Source organism: Pinus tabuliformis, chromosome 7, assembly GCF_031772625.1.
Source record: "Pinus tabuliformis cultivar Carrire ecotype Pingquan chromosome 7, CPIR1, whole genome shotgun sequence".
NCBI lineage: Eukaryota > Viridiplantae > Streptophyta > Pinopsida > Pinales > Pinaceae > Pinus > Pinus tabuliformis.
The window spans coordinates 1,565,280,438-1,565,293,920 of record NC_142293.1 but is presented as its reverse complement, the minus strand read 5'-3'; the positions used below and the strand labels follow the sequence as shown (position 1 = coordinate 1,565,293,920).

At 34.6% G+C, this 13,483-nt stretch overlaps 1 protein-coding gene across 1 annotated transcript; it reads left to right on the top strand.

The window, feature by feature from the left end:
- The first annotated feature begins 5,978 nt into the window (after positions 1-5,978).
- Positions 5,979-6,590, top strand: LOC149254026 (uncharacterized). Its single transcript, XM_089454657.1, has one exon. It carries the CDS (start codon positions 5,979-5,981, stop codon positions 6,588-6,590), a length of 612 nt encoding a protein of 203 aa, XP_089310783.1.
- The last annotated feature ends 6,893 nt before the right edge of the window (positions 6,591-13,483 follow it).

Genomic DNA, 13,483 nt, shown 5'->3' with positions numbered 1-13,483 from the left:
ATACAAAGATCTCTTTTTTCGTTAGTGAGATTCAAATGGGGTTTTGAAAGTAGAGTGTTTTGCTCTGGTATGGGAGACTTTGGAACTACTTTCGTAGTACTATCTTAATTTTGAAACTTAATACTTGGGTTTGTAATTTCATATGTATATCTTCTCGTGTATTTTATATAACCCATTCTCCTTTTAAGAATTTAGACCCGTTTCATTATGTAAATCATTTATAAAATCATAGCTATGGAAGAATTTAGACATATTTCATTAGGTAAATCATTTATAAAATCATCGCTAAGGTTATTGCTTTGAGAATTAAATTTATATTGTCAAAATCCATTTTTGTCAACCAGTTTGGATTCTTGGATGGGAGACAAATTCATGAGGCAATAGGGGTAGTGCAAGAAGGGCTTCACAACATCAAAACAAAAAATCTCAAAGGGGTTATTATGAAGCTTGATTTATCAAAAGCTTATGACTGGGTAAACTGGGTTTTTATTCGTCTCATCCTTACACATGTAGGTTTTGAGGTCCCATTTATTAACTGGATTATGAGTTGTATAATGTCAATTTATTTTGCACTACTTATCAATGGAACAACATCCCCTTTTTTCCAAGTATTATATCAGAAGTACACCTGACCCCTTTTTTTGGAAATTTGGATCCGAACGACTATTAAGCCAAGAGGAAATATCTCAGTGGTTTGGAGATCAATCCTAAATTCGTTTGATTTAATCTCTGATGGGTTGGCATGGAGGATTGATAAGAAATCAATCCTAAATTCGTTTGATTTAATCTCTGATGGGTTGGCATGGAGGATTGAGAATAAATAGAGGATGAGACTAGGATGTGATCCATGGTTAGGAAGTGGTGTTGATCATATTCTACCTCAAAATCTAATAATTTTTTTGTGGGATGTTGGGATCACAAACTTGAATCAAATTGCAAATCCTCAGACTACATCAATCTAGTCACAGGGATCGCAGTTAATGATGGCCCTAAATCTTCCCCATGATTTCTGGGATAGTTGGGGTAATTATCTTGAAGCGCTAAAAAGGGCCCATATCAGGGTTACTGACCAGGATGACAAGTTGGTATGGGATTTCTCTCCACATGGCATTTACACTCCAAAATTAGGATACATTCACCTGATGTCATAAGCGCAAATGGAGGAGGTATGGTGGTGGACGGCTGTTTGGAAGGAAAAATTCCCACCAAAAGCAAAATTGATAACTTGGTGCATTGTGGCTAAAAAGGCCCCGATGTGGGGTATTATGCAAAGAAGATATGTAGTAGGCCCACGTTGGTGTGCTTTATGCAAGGGAGTAAGTGGAACAATAGATCACATTTTTACATTGTGCCCCTTCACCCATCGAACTTGGAAATAATGCAAAGAGATGTCGGGTTTCCAGAGCGGGTGGGGGGAAGAAGCATATGTTGAATCCTGACACTCCAGGGTTCATTATAGAGAGAACGGAATTGTCCAAGCTCTCCCTCGAATAATCAACTAGGGGATCTGGATTGCCCTGAATAAGGAAATATTTCAAGGTTTGGCATCTGACCCAAGGAAAAGAGTAGTGGAAAGTGTGGCTATCCTTAGTCATTACCCAAAATCCAAAGAAGCTCCTCCTCCTAGAATCATCAGAGAAGGTATCTTAGACAAATCAATTATGTGGGGCTACTTCGATGGGGCAGCCTAGGACAACAAAATCTTGGCAGGAGGAGGTTTCGCTCTTTACATATCCGAGCAAAATTCTTATCAAGTCAAAATGGGTATAAGCAATGAATCAAACAATTGGGCAGAATTTTTAGCATGTAGATCTTTAGTGGTTTTTGCTATTGATAAAGGGTGTCAACAAATTCAGATCTTTGGGGATTCCTTCTTGGTGATCAACTAGGTCAATGGGTGATCTATACTTATGCAGGAACACAACATAATATAGATATAAACATAAACACAGAGATGCAACAAAAATAAATCTTCATTTCATTAATATCAAAGAACTGAAAATGCTTACAAGCATAAATGGAAATAAACTAGCTCGGGCGATGGTAGCTTATCTCTGAGAAGAGATGTGGCGGCTACATTCCTCCAAACTGTATTACAATGAGGCTCAAGGGCATTTTTATTATTGAACAACAAGGGGAAACCCTAAACAACAAAAAACCTAACCCTAGGAGATGGAACACCAAGAGTTTGTGGACCCTGTTGGGGTTAGTTGGGCAGTCAGTTTCCTGGGGTCGTAACTTGGTCATATGATCTTCGTTTGGCACATATGATACCTCGTTAGAAAGATCTATTCGAGTACTACAAGATTTGTGGTAGGCCCCTACCTATGGATATGGGTCGTTGATTCCTAAAATCAACATACTCTATTGGATCCTAGTATAGAAAAAAAATCTAATGGAAGAAAATCTAACTAAAAGAGACATCCAATGGCCATCAATATGTGTTGTCTGCTTAGAAAGTAAAGACACCATCTCCCATTTTTTTTGTTCTGCAAATTTACAAAGCAAGTATAGAATGTTGCTTTAAAACACATAGCTCCAAGACTTCAATGACCCTCCCACCTCCATGATTTCTTTGATGCATGGCCCAATTCATATGTAGGATCCTTTTCATGTAAATCCCATTTAAAGAGAATCTAGGCACTCTCTCCAATTTTTTTTTGGAAAATCCGGTTAGCTTGTAGCAAAGATATCTCCCAAGAAATTCATTTCTAGTGAAAAATCAACCTTCTTTCTCATTGAACATCTTAATATCAAAAGTTCATAATCTCTTGACCTCAAACTTCGGATATAATAGAAAGGTTTTGGTTCTCATCTCTCGTTTTAAAAATCAATAGAAGGTCTAAATCTCCTACTTCAAACAATTCATATCTAAGGCTATCTGTTGAAAAAATTGACCATTAGATAAAATCTTGGAAAACAATATGTTCTCCATTTTGATGGGGCTTCAAAGCTAACCTAATGGTGGTAGGTGCAGAAGGGGGGGGGAGGTTGTGTGCCAGCATACCCCAAAGGACAAGAAGAAATAACTATATGGAGCTTAGGTAGAGCCTCAAATAATCAAGCAAACTCCTATGCAATATATCAAGAAATCAATGAATAATCAAGTGGGGGACTCATCACTTATAATTAAGCACCTTCATTCAAATTCTCTTCCCACAAATGATAGACTCAAGTTATTTTTTCAAAAAGGTTCATTATGCTCTGAACCAAATCCAAGAATTACAAGCCCTCCATGTGTTGAGATAACATAATCGACAAGCTAATGTGCTAATAAATCACACCACATAGTATGAAGAGAAACTATTAATAATTAATGAGCAAGGTTTTCATTCCTCAATCCCTTGACCGGGTTTACCAATGGTGAGCAATATATGGTAAAGGGTGACATTAATATACACATGGATAGAAGGAATTATTGGGAACAATTTAAACACACCCTTGTACCTCCCTCACACCCACTTCCCTCGTTCTTGCATCAAACCCAATGTTTTTTGGTAGTTGACTATCAAGATGTAGAGGATTAGCGTGATGTCCAGATTCCAATTCACATTCAAGAAGTCATCCTTGCCTTGCACGACCATCTTCATGCCTATCTTTTCTACAACAAACAAGGAATTTTGATTAATGTTTCCTTCGATTTGACACAATCTCCATTTGTTTCAACCCTCTATTATGTGCTCAAATTTTTCCCATCATCATTTATAGTGAACAATGTGGCAACATGACTCTTTCCTTGTCACCCCTTACCCTTGAGCTTGCCCCTTAAGATTTTGTTGGCAGGAAGGTTATAATGTGCCAAGATCCTGTTTTAATTGGAAGGATTCAAACCACATTGTATTCTTGGTGGATATGGCTCAACACTCCAAGAAACACAAAATGGACACCTCATTCAATGATGCAGAAGAAATTGACAACCTGCATCATGAAATAAATCAACTCTAGCTTTAACAAGCATAGTTGGTAGCAAATTGGTCCATCATTATGGACATCCTCATCAATCAAAGGCAGCAAATTCACAGAATGGGGGACAAAATTAATGCACACAAAAATCAAATTGAAGACTTGAAACTCTTAAGGCAACAAGATATCTAGTCTCCAAAGTCATCAACTCTTTTACTCAGTTCTTCTCCACCTTCTCTACCTGAATTGAATGTAGAATTTCAACCCGTACTTCCTCTAGGTTCGACTAGCAACCACCATATCTAGTTGTCTTATGGATGTTAAAACTTGTCAAACTTCGAACATTTTCTATATAGTATATATAGTCAAGGATAATAATTATAATGTGTTTAGTCTAATATATTGATATGGGCAATTGGCCTGCTAGAAAAACATAGCCAAGTAGAGAATCTTAATATAATTATATTAATGTCAATTTCTTTTATATATATAAAACTATAACATTTATTTCAATAGTTTCAAGAAATATAAAATTTTAATAGAATTTCAAATTAATATTTTAATATAATTTCAAATGGGTAATCTAACTTATAGACGAAATAAACTTTTTCATGGGAATAAGACAAAACAAATTCAAGAAAGAATGTAATTTTTTTCTGTTTAGAATGCATAAATGTATTCAAACACCCTAAAAAACCATGTGGGACACACAAATTATGCAAATTAAACAACTTAAACTCAAGTTTTTAAAAATCACTGCTAGATTTTGATTAAAATTAACCAAAAAAATGTCATAAAAAGGTCATTTCTTCTACAAATTAAAATATATCATTTCAAATTAATATTTTTTTAAAATATTCCCTAAATTTTTTATACGACTTAAAAAATTATTATCCATTTTTAAAAATCCATACAACATCTAAATATCTTTATTATTTATTTTAATATACTTAAATTTACCATGTAAAAAGCTTCCTAAAAGGAATCACCCCAAAAGTTACACACCTTACTAAGTCTCTTAAATATGTTAAAACAATTAATTGATATGATTTAATTTTTTTCCAATTAATTATTATGATTTAATTTGTTCTTTACATATTTTTATGGATTAAAATTTGATGAGAAATTTAAAAAAACCATTAAAATTATAAATATTAATTATTAAAATCGTATAGTTTAAATACATACACTAAACATATTAACATCTTAAAAATGTATTTTGTATAATAAAAAATTAAATTTCAGAATGTAAATTTTTGTGATTCATAATGTTAAAATAGAACACTCCTAGAAAATCATATCTCAATTTTTGCTGCGGACTCGTTTCGAACCATTAAGTAGGTTCATCATCAAAACATGGAAGAAAGCATTGATCCAACCAACAATTATATATTATAGGGATGCAAAACGACTTAACAGATGCATCCCTACAATATATAATTGTTGGTTGGATCAATATTTTTCTCCATATCATAATGATGAACCCACTTAATAATTCGAAACACATAGATGGCAAAACTTGAGATTTTCCAAAAACATTCTATCTTAAAAAAATTACATTTTCCAATAATCATATAACTTCCCTTAGGAGCAAACAAAAATAAGTTATAATTATTAATTATTAAAATCCTATAGTTTAAATACATCACACTCTGCATATTAATATCTTAAAAATGCATTTTGTATAATAAAAAAATACATTTTCCAATAATCATATATCTAAATTCCGATAACGGGCAAACAAAAGAAAGGTTAGATTAACAAATTATTTTATTTGGATATGCCTAAACAACCGTTGATTGTACATTTGGCCATGGTGTGCCGTATGGGTGCTCCCACATCACATGGATGAGTGGCTTCTCAACGGTCACACTCCAGCCCACGGTGGCGGGAGACAAGGTACAGTGGGCGCCATTGGGACCCACGTTGCCTGCTGGTCGCGTCACTCGGTTTCCTCATAGCCGTTGTAATTTGAAGCCGAAGCATTATATAGAAGTAGATCCCTTCATTACCAGTCACTCAGTTCCTATTCGTCTCTGAATTCTCGGGCATCATCACTGTCTCTGTTTTCTTCAATGGCGTCAGCCCATGGGAGAAGCTCTGGCTCCAGCGTTAAGACCTTTCTCCGGTGGCTAAACCTGGCCCTGATAATAGGATCCTGCGCTTCAATCGCTATCATAATTCTCCTCAGGAGGAGCCCGACCCCCTGGGGCTGGGCCTTCATCGCGGCCTCGGCGATCTCTGTTCTCTCCGGGGTGACCGGCCTCTCCTCTCACATCAACAGGCCATGCTTTGCCCTGCATGTATTTTTCCTTTTCCTCTCTGTGGCCGGGCAGGGGCTGGGATTCCTGATGCTTTCTTCTAGGGTTGAGCAGACCGAGCACCGCCTGAAGCCCACCACCGGAACGGAGGCGGAGGTGAGGATTCTGATGAAGGCCAACGCCGCCCTGCTGCTCGTTATGTTCTGCGCGGAGATGCTGGTGCTGATACTGGCTTGCTCACTTCAGTGCTGTGCGCCGGAGAGGGAATATGAAGGGCTTGATGTGGAGAAGAGGAAGGGGTGGGGCAGGAAGTTGGCCCAAGTTCAAGAAGAATCCATTGCCAATGCTACTGCCATGGAAGAGATCCATGCTGCTCAGTTCAATGATAAGTTTAAACAGAAATACGGCGAAGGATTCGATCCCTGATCCCTTCGTTTTCTTCTCTGATACTTTCAGTTTGGATTTCATTTTGATATGGGATGGATTTTATTTATCTTTCTTCAAATGAAGGGTCACACTATAGCGACTCTCTATGGTATTGCGTTGTATGTCGTATGTACTGTATACTGTGTGAGAGTGTGCCCTGTTGGGCTTTATAGTCTATTGTTTTGAATCCTGTAGGAAACAGGGGATTACAGGCGCCATATTTTAGTTTTGATTCGTTGAGAAAAACAGGGGATTTTTCTCTTGCATGATAGTAATATTTGAGAAGAACCAGTTATGAATGCATTTATTCTTTATTATTCAGTGAGTTTTATCCCTCTTATACCAAGATGCATGTTTAGTATTCACATCTATGTTAGCAGATCACAGAACAGTGCTTCTTATGTTATAAATAATAAAAATATGCAAGACTATAATGTTAGCAGATAACAGTGCTTGGAGTCCATTCTAAGTCATAAAAAGGCATTCGTATCTGTAATCTCAGGGGCATTAAGCAAGAAAATGTTAAAAATCAAAATAGGAGAAACATCTTGCACTTCTCTGTTTTCCATAGATGGAACATACTAAGTCACAGCAAAATACACTATCTAGCTTTGTTGGTCATAAAGTATGGTTTCGTTAGATGTAGCCAAGGAAAAGGCAATGGACCTTCAATAATCTTGCTTATGAAGTTATAGACTTTTAATCTACACTATCTAGCTTTGTTGGTCATAAAGTATGGTTTCGTTTGATGTAGCCAAGGAAAAGGCAATGGACCTTCAATAATCTTGCTCATGCAGTTAATAGACTTTTAATCTTGAACAATAAAGAAATGACCACAACCAACAATCTACAAAGACAACTTTACCAAACAAACATATGAGAACAACTTACAAAGTATGCTCATTCTCATTATTATTCATAGTATAACTGTATATGGACAATCTACAATGTCTCAAGCTGCTTTATTAGTCATAGAGCATGGTTTCCTTTGATGTAGCCAAGCAATGACAATGGAACTTCAATAAACTCTTGCGCATTCAGTTTTATAGACTTCTAATCTTATATACGAGGTATTGAAACAAGGAAATGACCACAACAATAATTTACAAAACCAAATTGACCATAAAAAATACATGAGTACAACTTACAAAGATCTATCCATTCTCGTTATTATGCATATTATAATTGTATGTATACAGTCTACAATATCTCAAACTAGATAGTGCAACTTTTATCTCTGCCTTAACCCCTATTTGCCTTCACATTCTTTTATAGATCCAATGCATGTTCTTCCCTTGTGAACTCTTCCTTCCAATGTTGGGATCCTTGGCTTCTAGCTTTGCCTTTCCTCCATATTAATCCTTCTCTTACATCCAAACACTCAACGCCAATCTCCTATGTTTAGAAACTAAACCTACTCCTCTCTAGCTTGAAGTTCATGCTTCCTTCTCCTTCATACCAATCCCATATTCCTTGCAACCAACTCTTTGCATTGTATTTCTTTATCCATAATCCTTTCAATCCTTGAACTCCAACAAACTCAACCACCACTCCAAAAATATTCATATTCTCATATCAACTCGCTTTGTACCTTAACAACCTTTTGACTTCCTACAATGGCCTCTTCATGAACACCAACATCCACAACCTTTTGCTTATCTATGCATACATTTTTCTATGGTTTCCAAGTTTGTGTGCTAATTGTCTCCTTGCACCTTCATCCACACACTTCTTGAGCTAATACATATTGACATACATCTAGATGCTTTTGCATCAACTTCCTAGGTTAGCTAAAAAAGAGTGAAACACTTGCAAATACCCTCCATCAATTCCTAGGGAGCCTCTCAACAAAACCAAAATATATGCCTCAAAGTGTCAAAACAATCACACATATAGGTTGAACCACTCCAAAATGAACAAGGTTGTCAACCCATTACCAAACCTCAATGCACCAATTTACCAATTATTTTATCATCCAATGCTTAAAAAAGCCACGTGGAGAGCTTATACATGTATTGTTGTGCCTTAGATAAAAAATAATAGATCTAAAACAACAAACTTTTAGGAATTAGCATCTAATATTTTTTCAAAATAAACTCATAAGTATTTGATTTAAAAGGTAGAGCCATGTTGAGTCCAAACCTAAAAAAATAAAGAAATCTTAAAGGGTCCTAATGTGTTTTCTATAGAAGCGCAAAGTTGATCTAACCAAGAGTTTAGCAAGAGAGCTCACCTTCCTCAAGGACAACTAAAGACCACCAAAAGGAGTGTTCTATGACAAAGATGTCATTTGTGATAATCTCTTGTTTCCAACATAGAAGGGGTTTGGCAACTTCTTCCTATGCCTTCTAGGTACTCTTAGCCAAAAATGAGTTACTAAGATTTTTGACAAGAGTAGGAATAATTAGAAGGTTTTAAAAGTGAAGAACACAACTCTTCTACTTCCACTTGTAAAAATTTAATAACTACTATTTCGGGTGGTTGGGCTGAATGACTACTATCTTTCCCACCTAGGGTCAAATTCTTGCTAGTGACATGATGAGCTATTGCCTTGATAAATATTGTTGCTATGGATTCGTCCCTTTCCTAGGAAAATAAATATGTAGTCTACTTGTTATATGTTGGAGATATTTTATGTTGAAATTTGCCTAGAATCTAGCAAGCATTTGTCGGAATCACAAGTTTGAGTTGTGAACTCTCCATAATTCGAGTGCACATAATCTAGCAAAAAATGTTTTACTAAGATTCTTGTTTAGAAGTGAAGAGCACAACTCTTTTACTTCCCATGGGGAGTTCCACATACTATTCAATTGCAAAGCAACAACATTCAAGCTTCATCCCCTTCTAGTGATTTTATGGTCCATTCTTTACACACATTGATGACTCCCAATCCTCCCTAATATTTTGGAGTACTATAAATAGTCCAATCTCCCTGATCAAAGTCTATGTTCCCTTCTTAGTTGGCCTAGAGAAAAATGCACTAAAAGTTCTCAATTTTTGCATACATAGCTACTCAAGTTGAATAACAAGCAACAATATAAACACAAGTTGCAACAAAAATTTTAGTGCAAATTTAATATCCTACAACTTAAAAAACATGCTTAATGAACCATTTTGCGATATAGATTTTTGTTGCAAATTTAATATCATACAACTTACAAAACATGCTTAATGAACCATTTTGCAATATACATTTTGATTCTATCGAGAATTGATTACCACACATCCCTAAAAAAAATTAGGAAAGGAAATGTTATCAACTTAGATCCAAACCCATCTTATAACTACAATGAAGGTAAATAATGTCTATAAACTCGAAGGTGCTTTTGTATGAATTTTCATGTAAATAAATAACCTTGAAAATATACTTATTCACTATGGTGTTGATATGGCTCAACATTTTTATTTTTTTATATACATAATAAATTCTCTAATTAACAATAAACAAATTATAGCAATACAAGAAAGTATCATGTTAGCAAGTTTAATAAATAATGATATATGTTTTTCATCTTTCATGTTAAAATTAATTATTTTAATGCATGGATTACTTAAATTAATCGTAATATAATAGATCATCATATTTGTTAACACATGGATTCACTTTGGAGCACTATGGTGGCCTAACTTTCGTTTTTCTACTAAGTGATTACCATTACGTTCTATAGGCTTACCCTTGATTTTCCACTCCCTATTGACAATGATATTGAGGTTACACTCTATTACATTTATGCATATAAGAGATTTTTACTCTCTTTTTTTGTGAATTAATAGACTTTATATTACTCCAAAAATTGGATTACATATATATCAAATGACGCACAAAGAGAGCACAACCTCTCAACCCTCCAACTTTGTTGCCTAAACGAACCACATAAATTTTCCAAACAAAATACAAATATATCAAGGCCATACAAGGCATGGTTACGTCCCCATACAAATTAGATGTTGGAGAAAGAGCAATTGCCCACAGAGGGACAACTGATTCAAATGCCCACACCAATGCTCGCCTAGGAGCACATAGAAACCGTCCATTACACTGTGATTAAAGATCCATAGGGCAAATACATGCTTCTAGGATAGTCACCTCCCAAGGTGCCACAACTAAAACCACCGACTAACAAAAGGAGAAACCACCATCAACGACCCATATACAAGCAAGTCGTACACAAAAATCACGACAGTCGTATATCACTATAAGCTTATAACAATAGAAATGAAAGAAAACACCATAGACTGAAAATGAGAACCATAAACAACCCTCTCAACCCAGGAAATTTTTACTTTCAATTTAGTCTTTATACTCGTTTTTATACTAAGCATATTATATTGTAATTAATTTTAAATAAATTTTGTTATTTTTTAAATTTAGTTTTATTTTTTAATTTTGATTTTGGTTGACAAATAGTTTTTTCTTACGTTTAAAATTTTATGCATCTAATCAACCAAATTTTGTAACATACGTTTTAGGTGGAAAATATCTTTATATTCTATATGAGGAATATGCATGTTCTAATCCTTGAGGGATTATTCATTTCTCATCAACAAGGCTCAAAGTCATCATCAAATCTCATCATGTCACTTATGGAAATTGAACTTGAGTGGGGTGGATCCCATTCATTCCCCCCAACCACCTAAGTGCAACTTTTTTATTTTTGTTGTAATATTTTATGTTGTAACTATATTGCAACGTCACGTGGATGGTATCCCACTTAAGCATGACATTGTTTGTATGTTTGGAAAATATCAAGATTTGAAGCAAGATTATAATCTCCTCCTTCCTATGTTAAAAAAAGAAGCACAAGACCTTTCAAGTTTGTAACACCCTATTCAAAACTTTTTACAGCGAGTACATTTGAAAAGTACTAGTAAAGGCATTAGTAGAAAAATGCATTAAAAAATTGTAAATTTATATTTATTCTTTTGAAAAGTTTGATGAAATCTTTGAGCATTAAATGCATTATGGTAATAAGCTTGACGCATTTTGTTCTCGTGACTTTCAAAATCTCATGAATAATCAAAATGAAGCACTACTTTGACACATTAAACAAAAATGTTTTAATAGAAAGTTTGCTCATGTATTTTGGGCCACTTACAAGCAATTTTCTTTCAATTTGAAAAGAACACTACATGGACTGATTCAAAATTAATCTACTAGATAGGTTTTACAAGGGATGGAATTGATAACCATGGTCAAGATTTCATACTTGGGCTAATGCAATTAGTTGCCTTTAAACCTAATCATGCCTTCAAATACAATGTTGGTATCATCCATGCACCTAAGAGTATTTACATTTAGAATGTAAATGGGGTAAATTTAGAAAAAAAATATGAAAAATGAATTTGGATGAAGAATTTCTATGAGCTCATTGAGCACTCTTATTGGAATGAGATATACACCATTTTGTGTACATAAGATATTGTATTAATATATAGAAAGAATTACATAGTAATGAACTTCAATCACAAAATAGCAAGATTTCAATTTGGTTCTTGGCTCCCACTTTTGTTACTTAGAAATAGTATGATCTACAAGCCATATCCACGTCTTCATTATATTTAAAAATAGAGAAGGAATAACATAACCAAGTGTGACTATCAAACTAATAGTCCTCACAAGAATTTTCACTCTAGCGTCACTAATATAATGTCTATTAGCAATATTTCTCTCAAAGACATTAAAATCTAGAAAACAATCCATCTTATTGGACTCTATTAAAGAGCTCTTGACTACCTAACCAAATATTTCCCCACACACTCATAGATAATGTATTTGCATATGGAAATGGGCATTGGAAAATAGAGATCAACATCATAGAGAAAAGTTACTCAACTAGTTTTGGAGCTCCCAAGGTTTAGTTTTCCATCTTTGTTGGATTCACAACTAGGTAACTCATCCTTGTAATGCTACTAATTATATGACTACTCATAGAATTTTGATGAATAGGCACCCCACAAAGTTTTGGACATTGTGATGCACACTACATAGATTTGACATTGAAGGGCACAAGTAAAATTTATTGGATAAAGGAGATTGTGGACAAAGGAAAAACCATAACCAAACATCTATATAATCACACCAATCCCCTTGCTCTCAAAAATACATACATTGAAACCAGAGAACATGATCATCCTACAACCACTAAGTTTTTAATGAACTTTGTCTCCTTACAATTGGTGCTTGCCTAAGAAATTAATATGAAGAGGATGATTATTGGACCCAAGTGGATAGCATTGAAATATCCCAAAACCATAGAGGCATGGAAATAAACGACCTTATGTTCAATGATGGTTATTAAAAGGATATCAAAGCGAGTGTTTTTATTAGCAAGCCTCTTCTCAAAGTGCTTAAGTACCTATATTCAAAATTTTCAATCTTCATTTCATATCATTAGTTTATTTCAAATTTCTTAGTCTAGAATCTATCTTCGATTTTATTTCAATTTGGGATGTTTTGTACTTTCGTGATGGTTGATGGTTAAAACCCTACCATGTGTTACATATATGAAGCAATATATCTTTGCCAACAAGGCCATAAATAACACATATGAGGATGATGAGGCCAAATACATGTCTCTTTGTGAGATTATTGATGAGAGATGGGATAGGAAACTACACTTCTCCTTACATGCTACTAGGTATTTTATAAACCCAACATACTTTTATGATAAATTAGATTTAATAAGGATGGGAGGTTGGCAGAGTTATTTTGACTAGCATTGAGAAATAACTTCCTAATGAAGTAATCCAAAGGAGTGGCATTGTGAAACTGTAACATTACATAACATCATCAATTTCTTTTCTATGATAGTTTTATTCAAGAGAGGAAGAATATGTTGCCAAATTCTTTTCACCAATGGTTCAACTTGTTGAATTTCTAAATCATTTTATAA